Source organism: Rhincodon typus, chromosome 13 (genome assembly GCF_021869965.1).
Source record: "Rhincodon typus isolate 14 chromosome 13, sRhiTyp1.1, whole genome shotgun sequence".
NCBI lineage: Eukaryota > Metazoa > Chordata > Chondrichthyes > Orectolobiformes > Rhincodontidae > Rhincodon > Rhincodon typus.
The window spans coordinates 64,396,391-64,410,309 of NC_063344.1; the positions used below are offsets into that span (position 1 = coordinate 64,396,391).

At 45.4% G+C, this 13,919-nt stretch overlaps 1 protein-coding gene across 1 annotated transcript in view; it reads left to right on the forward strand.

Annotated features, from left to right (window-relative positions):
• The window catches only part of sned1 (sushi, nidogen and EGF-like domains 1), a 130,360-nt gene that overhangs the window by 51,510 nt on the left and 64,931 nt on the right, over positions 1–13,919 (forward strand). Inside the window, exons 6-10 of the mRNA XM_048604788.1 lie at positions 901–1,014; positions 3,726–3,839; positions 7,710–7,829; positions 8,939–9,052; positions 12,837–12,971. Of these exons, the coding sequence (XP_048460745.1) occupies positions 901–1,014; positions 3,726–3,839; positions 7,710–7,829; positions 8,939–9,052; positions 12,837–12,971 (597 nt within the window). The remainder of the gene's footprint in view (positions 1–900; positions 1,015–3,725; positions 3,840–7,709; positions 7,830–8,938; positions 9,053–12,836; positions 12,972–13,919) is intronic.

Here is a 13,919-nt window from a genome sequence, read left to right on the forward strand (position 1 = left end):
GAGACCCAACCCAGGGGTCACAGCTGCCTCACAGTGCCAGAGACCCAGGTTTAAGCCCACCCTTGAGTAACTGTCTGTGTGGAGGTTGCACATTCTGCCTGAGTTTGCGTGGGTTTCTTCTGGGTGCTCTGATTTCCTCCCACAGTCCAAAGATGTGCAGGTTAGGTGGGTTGGCCATGCTAATTATAGAATTATACAGCATGGAAACAGACCCTTTGGTCCAACTCATCTACACTGACCAGACATCCTTGTCCCATTTGACACATGTCCTTCTAAACCCTTCCTATTCATATAATCCAGATACATTTTAAATGTTGTAATTGTCCCCAACTCCACCACTTCCTCCGGCACCATACACGGACCATACTCTGTGTGAATAGGTTAACCCTTGGGTCCCTTTTAAATCTTTCCCTTCTCACCTTAAACCTATGCCGTCTCAGTTTGGACTCCCTTAACCTGGGAAAAAGGCCTTGTCCAAGCTTTTCATGATTTTATAAGCCTCTGTAAGGTCACTCCTCAGCTTCCAAAGCTCCAGCACAAAAAGCCCCAGTCCAGGCAACCTCTCTCTGTAACTCAAACCATCTAGTCCCGGCAACGTTCTTGTAAATTGCCCCATAGTGTCCAGGGATGTGCAGGCTGGATGGGTCAGCCATGGTAAGTGTGGGGTTATGGGGGATAGGATGGGGAGGACCTGGGTCTGGATGGGATACTCTTCAGAGGAGCAGTATGGACTCGATGGGCTGAATGGCCTCCTTCCACATTGTCGGGATTCTATGATCCTAACCCTTGGATGTTTACCCCCATGGCAGCCACGTTAATGCACTAAGCCACTAAGCCAAAGAGGCACTTGTTCAAAACACAGCAGTCAATCATTCCTTGATTTCTCATCTTGCTTTCCAGATGTCGATGAGTGCTCCTCATATCCCTGTCACAACAATGGGACATGCAGAGATGGACAGAATGCCTTCACCTGCCAGTGCCCTGCTGGGTTCACAGGACTGCTCTGCGAAACAGGTTCAGATTGGTTTCACCTTCCTGTGGTTCGGGGACATTTGGTTGCATTGTGCCCGCTGCTGGTTTCAGAGCATGAGCACCGCTCTGCTTAAGAACGTGTGTTTATCTGCAGTGAGGCATGCTTGCCAATGCTTCAGTTCTCCCATGGAGCGCTCACTGACTCATACCTCAGGGCATGCACATTGATTGGAGCATCCATCACGCCAACAGGAACCTGCTGTTGCTGGCACCCACTTCAAACGGAGCGAATTCTGTTCAAATCTCGAAAGACAGGCCAGTTGTGATTTGAGATTTGTGATTTTAGAGTAGGGACCTCTTCGATTGTACTGAGCGTGCATTTTTTTCATCCAGTATTAACCAAATTCCAGGCATCGGCAGAGTTAATATCCAAAAGCCATGAAATTATTGAGTTATATCCAGGGATGTACACTGAGTCAGTGAAAGCAGGGATTGGGGATGATGGCTATACTATGTGGTGTCACAGCCATCACTGCTGTGCTCACTGATAGGACGTGGCACAATGATCTCAATCCTCCTGTGTATTGTATTGATAATCTCTGCATTCTCCAATCATTCCATCATGACACAACCAGAGTAAACAAACTAAGTACATCTCCCAACTCTCCACTGCCTCAATTGTCACACTGCTTACCAACAGCTAAAATTCAATGAGCTGCTCTTTTCTTCAGCTCATCACTTGGAAAGCTAACGGTATGTTCTTTGTCTCTGCTGTAAGTTCAGCAACGCTTTCAATGACTCCATGCTGAAGCAGCCTTTTCACAAAGTCAGCAACCCATTCAACCCTGAGTTTCAGGTCCATGTTACCTTCTTCACAAAACTGTCTACTTAGAGTCATAGAGTCATAGAGCTGTACAGCACGGAAACACACCCTTCAGTCCAACTTGTCCTTGCCGACCAGATATCCTAAATTAAATTAGTCCCTTTTGCCAGCATTTGGCCCATATCCCTCTAAACCCTTCCTATTCATATACCCATCCAGATGCCTTTTAAATATTGTAATTGTACCCGCCTTCCTCTGGCAGCTCATTCCATACATGCGCCACCCTCTGCGTGAAAAAGTTACCCCTTAGGTCCCTTTTAAATTTTTCCCCTGCCATCTTAAATCTATGCCCTCTAGTTTTGGACTTCCTCACCCTGGGTAAAAGTCCTTGGCTATTTACCCTATCCATGCCTCTCATGATTTTCTAAACTTCTACAAGGTCACCACTTAGCCTCCAACATTCCAGGGAAAATAACCCAAGCCTATTCAGTGTCTCCCTATACCTCAAATCCTCCAATCCTGGCAACATCCTTGTAAATGTTTTCTGTACCCTTTCAAGTTTCGCAACATCTTTCCTATAACAGGGAGACCAGAATTGAACATGGTATTCCAAAAGTGGCCTAACCAGTGTCCTGTACAGCTGCAACATGACCTCCAACTCCTTTACTCAATACATTGACCAATAAAGGCAAGCGTACCAAACACTTTCTTCACTATCCCATCTACCTGTGACTCCACTTTCCAGGAACTATGAACCTGCACCTCAAGGTCTCTTTGTTCAGCAACACTCCCCAGGATGTTACCATTAACTGCATATGTCCTGCCCTGATTTACCTTACTAAAATGCAAAACCTCACGTTTATCTAAATTAAACTCCATCTGCCATTCCTCGGCCCGTTTACCTATCTGATCAAGGTTCCATTGTACTCTGAGTCTCATATAACCCAATTCCATCCCTTCCTTAGCTGATTTGCAGCTGAAATCCTCCGCTATCTTTTTAACCTTCTGGTGGATCTAATTCAATCATTCCCTGAACCGCGGTTCCATAAACAGTTTGCTCATCTGGCACTGTGGTAACTGTACCCTGTCCTGCACCAATTCCACTCACCCATCACCTTTTACATTGGCCAGTCTTTGTGTAAACCTTCTTCAGCCCTGCAACCTCTGCCTTCAAATCTCTAATGCTCTGATCTGGGCATCTCTGTCCCACCTTCACTCTCCCACTGATGGATTACTGGTGTTCAGCCACCTTGACCATACAGTCTCGAGTTAGCTCTGCAAAATCCTCTGCCTCCGTACCTGCCTCTTCTTTCAAAACTGTCTTAAATTCCATCGCTTTGATCATGCCTTAGATCACCCCCTCCTCTTTTGACTTGGTGCCCCTCTGTTAATAATATAGCTGGGAAGGGATGTAGGGGTATTTTTTGCACATTATAGGTGCTATCTAAATGAAAATGGTTTGCGTGGATAATACTGAAATTTATTTACTTGGTTCCCCACTCGATGGAGGCTGTGCAGGCATGGATATTGAGAGAAAGTGGAGGAAGTGGTCAAATTGGGTCTATTTGTTGCTTGTCCTCTTGAGGCTATGCTGCAGTCTGTCTCTCCTTGGCTTACCCCTCCACTGTCAAGCCTGTCCTTGCTGTTTTGAAAGGCAGGCCGCTAGACTGTCCACAAAGGTGGTGAACTGAGACCCTGCCTCCAATTTCCTCCTCTCTGCTGTACATGGAGGTTATGAGGAATTTAGTCCATGGATGGCTGTAGGTTAGACTAATAGCACCTCTCAGCCCCATCTCAGCACAAAAAATATTCGTGCTTTTAATTTAGTTGCACGATTGAGAAGTTTGAACTCTCCTGCCCAAGGGTTGAAGATTGTACCTGGATGTGTGCGTATCTCAAATCCCTGTATCCACTTGTTCCTCCCACTCAGATATTGATGACTGTGTATCGAATGAATGCCAGAATGGAGCCACATGTATCAATGGGATTGACAGCTACCACTGCGAGTGCTTGGTTGGGTTTATTGGAAAACACTGCGAAATTGGTGAGTATCGTCAAGTAACACCAGGGACGAGAGTCAGAGGTTAACATTGAGGACAGAGTCACGAGTAACGCTGGGGACAGGATTCACAGAGTAATGCTGAGGGCAGGGGTCACAGAGTAACGCTGAGGGCAGGGGTCACAGAGTAACAATGGCTTGTGTATTTTGAAGTAATGTTAATCAGTATATAACAAACCTCAAACTGAGCCCAGACACAGAATGCTGCAGGGAGTTACGTACTGAATATGAGTTGTCATCTGAGGAAAGTTTCTCAGTGTGGGGCTGTGTTACAGAATAGTACCAAGCAGAAGGAAGACTGTGAAGGGTCACAGCTGGAGAGTAATGCCCAACAGGTGTAAAAATATTGCAGAGTAATGTTAATCAAGGGATAGAATATAACTTGGGAAAAGACTTCCCGCACTGTCGTTGCTAGCCCCACAGTGAGATCCCAGGATGGTACTGAGGGACTGTGAGCTCTCAGACAGACATGGTAACCGTGTGGCTCAGACTGACTTTGGAGACCCGCAAGGCTCCTATTACTCTGCGTGTTTGTTGGTGGGTATACCGAATGGACTGATCTCTAAGCTGCCAAAGCTGCTGCAGAACAAGTACTTTGAAAAGGTTGATTGTTTTTGTGGAAATCCTGACTCCCCACCCCACCCAGGCTCAATTCCTCTTCTTCGACTGCACTCCCTTACCCCAGTCAAGCAATAAAGACCACCCTCCTCTCCAAAACTTTCCCGCCCAGCAGCTTCCTGCTACAGCAGATGCCTCATCACCCAACTCCCACCCACTTTTGATTTGGTTTGATTTACTTATTGTCACATGTATTTTGTTACAAAATGCAGTGAAAAGTGTTGTACAGTGTCACCACTCTCCAGCGCCATCTTGAAACAGAAAAATAAGCCAAAACATAGAATATAAAGGCAGAAAAATAAAGAAATAAAGAAAAAGTGTCCAACTTTATAATCCTTCTTGTTAAGTGCTCCGCCACGGGCCTGGTGGCCAGGCATGAGTCCCCTTCACCACTGGGCCGAACGTCTCCACTCTTCGGCACCATCTCGCCCCCACCGATGCCCTCGCCACTGTGAGTCCTCACTGGACCTCGCCAATGTGGATGCCACCAGGTGCCACATTGGCGTAAACTCCAGTCTGCCACCGCCCCACCGTGTCTGCTTCAGGGCCCTCCTCGCCGATGCATCTGCTGCTGTGATGCTGTCGGGTCCTGTACTGAGCCCAAACCCGCCACCACCACCGCCTCCGTGAATCTGCGCCAGACACAGACGCCACCTCGAACCCACGCTCGCCTCCACCGCCGCCAGCACGAGTCTGCGCTGGTCTCACTTGCCGCCGATGCCGTCGCAGCAACTGAGCTCTTCGACTAGAGGTGAGTAAAATGAAAGAGAGAAAAGAAAAAGAAGAAAAACAAGAGAGAAGCAAAGAAACAAAAAGTAAAGCGTACGGAGTGGATGAGCCCTGAGCTCAGAAGCCCTACTCCTCCACCATCTTATCAGAACTTGCTAACACCTCCCACCACTCATTTGACGTTTCTGGTGGTCCCCACATTTTTACTGTGGGTTCTCATAGGACATCTCCGCAGGAGTTCCTCAGGGTAGTGTCCAAGGCCCAACCGTCTTCAGCTGCTTCATCAATAACCTTTCCTCCATCATAAGGCCAGCAGCGGGGATGTTCGCCGATGATTGCACATGTTCAGCACCATTTGCAACTCCTCAGATACTGAGACAGTCTGTGCCTAAATGCAACAAGTAAAGGGAAGACCTTTTAGAATGGGGATAAGGAGAAACTTCTTCAGCTAGAGAGTGGTGAATCTATGGAATTCACTGCCACAGAAGGCTGTTGAGGCCAGACCATTGAGTACATTTAAGACTGAGATGGATAGGTTCTTGATTATCAAGGGGATCAAGGGTTACGGGGAGAAAGCAGGAGAATGGGGTTGAGGAACTTATCAGCGGTGATTGAATGGCAGAACAGACTTGATGGGCTGAATGGCCTAATTTCTGCTCCTATGTCTTATGGTCTTGTAGCAAGTAACATCTGTGCCATACAGGTCACAATCAATGGTCATCTCGAACAAAAAAGATTGTAACCTTCACAGCTTGACCTTCAACTGTATTACTGTCACTGAAACCTCATGATCAAGAATTAGCATTGACCTGAAACAGAACCAGAGCAGTCATATACATACTCTGGCAACAAGAGCAGGTCAAAGGCTAGGAATACCGCAGAGGTTAACTCACCTGTCTCCCAATGCCTGCCCACCATCGACAAGGCACAAGTCAGGAGTGTGATGGAATATTTGCCGGGACAAATGAAGCTCCAACAGCACTCAACAAGCTTAACACCATCCAGGAGAAAGCAGTCTGTTTGACTGACAGCCCGTCGACCACCTTCAACATTCACTCCCTTTACCAGTGACACACCGGTGGCAGCAGTGTGTACGGTCTACAAGAAACACTGCTGTAAGTCACCAAAAGCTCCTGCAACAACACTTTCCAAACCCAGGATATTTAGCAGCTGGAAGGACAAGGACAACAGTTTCAAAGGGACACCAGCACCTGCAAGGTCCCCTCCAATGTTATTGTTCCTTCAGCGTCTCTGGGTCAAAGATGAGGAACCGGCCCCCCTCTCTAATAGCTTGTGGGTGTACTCACAACTCCTCAAAGATGGCGGCAGATTAGAAGCACAGCGTGCAGGCTCCTGCTCGAGATTTAATCTTCTCCGTCCGCCTTTATTCGTTTCTTTCCTTTCACTTTTTTTTTTGCTTCTTTCACTACTTTTTTTTCTTAATTTAATCTACTTACTTAATGTGAGGTGGGAGAGGGGGAGCAGGCAGAATGAGGCAGCCAGTAGTGGGGTTGAAGCAGGAGAGATCGATCCCTTGTGAGGAGTGTGAGCCCGGCATGGCCAGGCGCTTACAGACTGTGGTGTTGAACTATTAAGTGTGTGTTTCTTTGTTTTTCTATGTTTTAATAAGAAGGACAGTAATGTTTAACTTTTTAACTTTGTTTTCTTATTTTTCTGCTTTGTATCAAGACTCTGTACCTAGGGACCTGTGTATTTAAGATAGCACTGTACGTGGTAACTTGTAAACTTTTCACTGTACTCATGTGAATATTTGTGATAATAAAACTAATTCAGTTCAATACGCCCCAACATCTGCAGTGGTTCAAGGTGGCAGCTTCATCGCCACCTTCTCAAGAGGAACTAGGGATGGGCAATAAGTACTGTCTTAGCCAGCAACACTCACATCCTGTGAACAAATAAAAATAAAGAATCTGAATTATTAATATGGGGTCATATTGGGAACACGTTTGGGAAACACTGATTTGGGAAAATAAGATTACCTCAGGGTAATTTCCGTAACCCAGATCCGAGCAGGAGAGAGTAAAGCTGAGATTGGTCATCAAGTAATGTCGGTACAGGTCAGAGTAACAGAAAAATGGATCAAAGAGTTCCATTTAACACTAAGATGTTTAAGTCTATTCCAGAGTGAAATTGAAATTGGCTACAACAATGTTTCTCAATTAGCGGAATGTGTCCCAATTAGATAGGATGCAGTTTCAAAAATAATTATTATGCATTCCGAAAGTATTGAGATTAGAATTAAGATATTAGCGATTTATATTTATTTTGTATGCATGCTACTCGATTACCGATAGGAGAAAGCATGGATTATTCAGCCAGTGGGATGGTCTGACCAATAGGACAGTCCAGACAGTGATGTTCCTGGGAAAGGCAGGGGGTCTGTAGGTGACACCAAAGCTTTTGACAAAATGGTTTTTGGCAGGTTGAGACCCGCTTGGCGTTTTACAATCAGATGTTATCAGTTTAACCTGCTGTCATGTCTTCCAGTTACATCTGACTCCTTATGTAACACCAGAGAGTGTCTAAATGGTGGTGTTTGTGACACAGATAATGGAACTGCGGTGTGTATCTGTCAGAAGGGCTACACAGGGGAGAACTGTGAAAATGGTGAGCTCCTCTCCTGCCTCTCCTCTCCTCGGCCATCTTCAAACTTTTCAAATTGCTATTTCTCTTTTTAGGCACTCTGGATTTACGAAGAAGAAATGTGCTTACATTTCTATCATGCCTTTCATGATCTCAGAACCTCCCATTCGTTCTGCGTCCAATGAAGAGCTTTCAAAGTGTAGTCAATGTTTAATGTAGGAAACGTGGTAACTAATGTACACACAGCAAGTTCCTCCATACAGCAATGTGGCCTTGTGATTGAGAAATAATGGCCAGATTACTAAGGAGAACTTTTCTGCTTGTCTTTATACTGACTGTTGGAAAACTTAATGACCAACTGAGAGGCAGACACAACTTCAGTTCAACATCTAACCTGGTAACTGGCGCCTCCTAGAGTGCATCAACCCTCAGTGCTGCACAGGGACGTCAACTTCCAGTATCTGAAGGGGAATTGGTTCCCACAGCCTTCTGACTGTGAGATGGGAATATTACCACTGAGCCCTAGCTGATAGTTGTCTGCTTGATCTCCCTCTTCCACTCTCCCTGTTATTAGTTCAATGCCACACACATTGCCTCCCTGTGCCTCTACACTTATATCCTTCACTTGGATTTTACTCTCCCCTGCATTTGTCTGCACCTTCTGTGCTCAGTTATCACAAAATTGGAGACAGCTCTCAACACCATTTCCCTGGCAATGACAAGGCAAAGCAGATCTCCTCCCCTCTGTACCTGCCCATGGGGTTATTTGAGGGTTAGGGTTAAAGTCACAGTACAGCTCTGTAGAAACCTGCTCCTTTTTGGGGATGACTATATCTGCCATTGTCCAAGGTGACACTACCAGTGAATTTCATTGACCATGAGGTGGACTTGTGAGAAAGTCTCCCTCTCTGTCTCTGTCTCTCTCTCTCTCTCTCTCAAAGTTAATTCAACTTGTCCCAGGGGCACTCTGAGATGTTTCTCTTGCTGGTGGACATTGTATCACCTGCAATGCCCTCGTTAATTTTGCTGGCGTACAGCACAAAGTAATTTGTGATAATTATTTGTTGTTCAAGAGTGGTTTTAGTGTGAGTGTGTTGAGTTAGGTCCTCACAATGCTGTTTCTTTTATGATAGAGACTAGCAACTGTGACTCCAACCCGTGTTTGAATGGAGGAGAGTGCATCGACCTGCTCAGTAATTACACATGTCTATGCCCTCAATCATACACAGGAAAGCACTGTGAGACAGGTAAGAGGAAATCTCTAGTAGTGATGTGGCATTCATTGTAGCATTGTAGGGGCTTCAGTAGCTGGGCATCATTTGGAGTGGATATTGCATGTCACTAAGCAGCCACCGCTCAGGTCTAGTTGTAGATCTGACAATGTTGGGGACCTTTGCAGGGCAAGATGTCATGGCGGTTGTCTAGGAGTCCTTCGCACACTTGCATAAAGACCTGTTTGCACACCAGCTCCATCTTCACGGAAAGGAATCACTAGTGTTTTGAAGAGTGCTACTGGTTGATCTGAATAAACCAGAACAGTCACATATATGCAGTTGGTTGACCCTGCACCTGTGGAAAGACAGTCTGAGTCATTTAAGCTGTGTGTCCATTCATTCTGATTGGCATCAACACTGGTCAAGTTCACACAACTGTTGACCTTGACTAAAACCCACCCTATTTTAATGCATTTAGTGTGTAGCTGCCAGGGAGATTCTGGGTACAGGTAGTTCCCCTATAACACGATAGCTGCATTCTTGTGTGACCTCGCACTGTAGAAAATCACACTATAGAAAATCGTCATAGAAAATCACGTCGTAGGGAAATTGCTATAGAAAATCTCTGCACCTGTACAGCAGAAAGTTTGCGTTTTCCAAAAGTGTCCACTATTCATCATTCGTGTTACAGCCAATTTGTGTTAATGAAACACACATTAAAGCACAACTACCTGTATGTCTGCAGCACAGCCCTCGGAAATGATCTAGAGGCCAAATCGTTAAGTGCAGATTATGACAGCAACTGGTAAGGAATAGCCATCAAGTCAGCAGGTAGTCAATCATCTGCTGCCACAGCCTTCCATAACATTCAAAACCTCCTGGAAACAGATCATTGAAGCTCAGCCTCTGTCTAAGGAACTTGATTCATGGGCAATGTCTCCAGTAAATGACTGTTCTCCAGTAAATGACACAAGAAATAGCAGGTTTAGACCATCTAACCAACTGAGCCCGCTCTGCCTTTCTCTGCTCCCTTCTCTGCTCGTCTCCTGTATGCTGCTTCCCTGCCTGGCGATTCTCCCTAACTAGTGATCTTTCCTACCTGTCAATTATCATTCCATTGCTCGTCTTCCTGCATTCCCTTCTCAGTTGGCTTGCTCTCAGCCAAGGCTACAGGTCTGTGCTCTACAAGATGTTCTGCCTTTCCCTCCCCAAGCCCTCACGATGAGACCAGATTGGGTGCAGTGTAAAGCAGTCTCTGACATTGACCTAAACATAGTACTTTCAGAACCATTATCTTAGACAACAGTCCTATCCCCATTGGCTCATGTAAGCTGCTGGCCTCTCAATTGGGCCTGCCTGCAGTTATGGGTGTGTGAGCAGCAGGACACGCTGTTTCTAGTCATCTCAGTTCTCATTTGGGGTCCAATCTAAGACAGGATTGAGCAGCGCCAATTCTGATGTGGTAGACCACACCTCCAAAGTGTGAGAAATAATCTAGTAGCAAAAGTGCTGTGAACAAGTCCTATCCCAACACCCCCAGGTCCACAAGCAGTTCGGTATTTATTGTCATTTCTTCGCTGGGATCAACTCAGTCCTTCAGGTGTAGCTGCGACAGAGTTTTGGGAAGTGAGGGAAACCTGTGCCACCAACCTGTGTGTTACTTTTGCTTTAATTAAACGAGTAACATCTGATAACTACAAACCTGCCTCACCCAAGGGGGGCTGTTCACATACACCCTGACACGCTCATGTTAAACACAAAAGCCCACAGACATCTGCTGGCATCCCATGCTCTGACCTTTTTTTATGTTTCACTCCTTCTCAGCCGTGTCTGCAGAGCCTCCGCCTAGCCCTTGCTCCCTGCATCTCACACTGCAGACCCACATATTCTTACTGGTTAAGGGTGAGCACATTGTTTCAATGAGTGAATGGTACAGCTAACTGACACCGTGGATGGGCTGGTGTATAGTGCAGCATGATGCCAACAGTGTGATTTCAATTCCTAAGGTTACCATAAAGGGCTCTGCTTCTCACGCTCTCCCCTCGTCTGAGATGTGGAGATTCTCAGGTTAAACCATCACCAGTCATTTCTCGATCATGAGAGAGCAGCCCTACGATCCAGTAGGACTTTACTGTTAGTGCCTTGTGTAGGTTTAGCAAATCCACCCCACTCCCACCTACTTTAATACTCCATTCCCTTTAAAATAAAGGCAATGATCTATTTGCCTTCCCAATACCCGCTGAACTTGGATGCTAGCATTTTTTTTGAGTTGTGATCAAGGGCACACAAATCCTTCTCTTCCATGGCTTCCCATAGATTTTCTGTATTTAATAATATTCAGCTCCTCTATTCTTCGTGCCAAAGTGCATAACCTCACATTTTCCCACATTATATATTTACCTACTCGCTTAACTGGTCTATATCCTTCTTTTCACTCTTTTTGTGTTACCTTGCCTTCTCGCCTCATTTTAAGCCATCTGCAATCATGGCTATAGTACATTCAGTTCTCTCATCCAAATCATTATTGTGTATCGTAAATAAATGTGCCCCCAGCACTGATCCCTGTGGCACTCCAATAGATACAAATTGCCATCCTAAAATTACTCTCTGTCTTCTATTAGTTAGTCAATCCTCTATTCATGCTAACATACTACCCCTAGCACCATGGGGTCTTACTTTACTTTGTGAAACACATTCCATATGAGACCGCAGGAATGAATAGGTTCAAACACAATTTCGAAATAATATTCTGGGATGCAGCGTTTGAGTAATTGACATATGGCAACATGTAGTAAGCTGAGGAGAAACAGGTGACTGAATCTCTGGTTCTCAAAACTCTGGAGCTTTCCCACCAAGCATTTGGATTTGTTGTAAATGAATGGTAGAGCTTGGTTACTGTGAGTAGTCAGTGGCTTAAAAATAGTTTTATCATTGGACCATCAGGATGGTCGAAGGAAACAAGATAGTCTTGTCTTCATCTCTTTATTCTAGTCCCTCTGCAAAATTAGCTGCTCCTGATGGTGTAATAAATATCAATGAAAAGACCAAAAGCTGCTCACAATAGGATAGCCTGTAACAGATGATGTTATGCCAAATTATTGGAATGTTATTCTAATAAGATATACAGGGGACGTCATTCCCCATCATATGAACAGAGACTTTTATTCCAAATTGTGTATGTTTAGAGGCAGTACTTACTTAAGACTAGGCAATGTCTGTTATGAAAATAGCAGTCCATACATGCACATTTTTCTAAAGAGTCACAGCCCCTATGCATATTACAGTAAATAGCAGTCCATATGCATTTTATTGTGAAGAGCAGTCTCTGTTTCAGTATTTTCTAACCAGCTTCTTCAGAGATGTTATTATACACCTGTAGAGCAGGTAGGACGTGATTCCAGGCCTCCTGGTCCAGAGGCAGAAACACTACCACTTCACCACAAGAGCTCTTAGCAGCCTCTGTTCATATTATAGAGAATAACAGACCCTGTGTATATTGTAGTGAGTAACATCTCCGCTAAAGCAAGTGACAGACACTATGTATATTGCACTAGATAGCAGCACCTTTATATATTAGAGAGAATGGTTTATTTTGCAGACAGTAGTTGATCTTGTGTAAATATTACAGGATAACAACTTGACAGATGTTCCTGTGTCTTTAAGGCTGTGTTACTGAATGAATTATGCTTGTTTATGAGGCTTGGTATTGCCATCTCTTCCCGTGTCCACTTAGAAAAGCCAGTCGGAGTAATATAGTGGGATTTGGTTCTAATTGGAAGATTCTGCTCTGTGACATTTTTTTATGCTTTTTCCAAAGGTGGGCCCACAGTTGCCCCGAGTGTCTGTCAGCCAAACCCATGTCAGAATGGGGGAAATTGCAAAGAGAATGATGATGATGATGGTTACCTCTGTGACTGTCCTGAAGGATTTACCGGCCGTGACTGTGAGAATGGTACATGTGAGCCTATTGCTGTCCTCGGATGTGCTGTGAGAATTCTAGGCTGGGCTTCAGTGGAACTGTGTTTTCAGCTGTTTATACAGCTCAGAGAATATCTTGCTATTTCAGCGGATCTCAACGGATTTACATTGAGCAGCCTTGTGAATCTGCAATTGGGCCCAACTGCTGTACAGAAAAAAATCAGCGGTGCAATTTTATCTGCTGGTGGGAATCTGAAATGTTTTTCAACCAAATCAGGAGTAAGGAGGAGCTGCCATCTTATTTAAGGGCTGTATTGTACATCTTACTGAGGCTAGCAGCATGGGTGCATCTCTAAGAGGGGCTTCAAGTACTGGAGGCACCTGGATCAAAACGCCCTGTACATTGACAATATCACCATCTATAGCTCGAATCCAGTGGGGATTCACAGACTGGGGACAATGCTTTAGGGAGGCACGGTGCCACGGTGGCTCAGTGGTTAGCACTGCTGCCTCGCAGTGTCAGGGGCCCAGGTTCAATTCCACCCTCAGCCAACTGTCTGTGTGGAGTTTGCACGTTCTCCCCGTGTCTGTGTGGGTTTCCTCTGGGTGCTCTGGTTTCCTCCCACAGTCCAAAGATGTGCAGGTTAGGTGGATTGGCCATGTTAAATTACCGATAGTGTTCAGGGATATGCAGGCTAAATGGGTTAGCCATGGGAAATGTGGGGTAACAGGGATAGGGTAGGGAGGAGGCAGGTCTGGGTGTGATGCTCTTTAAGGATTGGTGTGGACTTGATGGGCCAAATGGCCTGCTTCCACACTGTAGGGATTGTATGATTCTATGAAACCAGTCTCAGGCCCAGAGCAAACCACAGCAAAAGCCAGGTCACATTCTTCAGGAACTTGTCTGATTTTTTTTTTCCTCCTTCTCTGTCGATGCAAAGGTGCAGCAGGGCTTTGCCTGAACAGGCTGGGCAGTGCACTG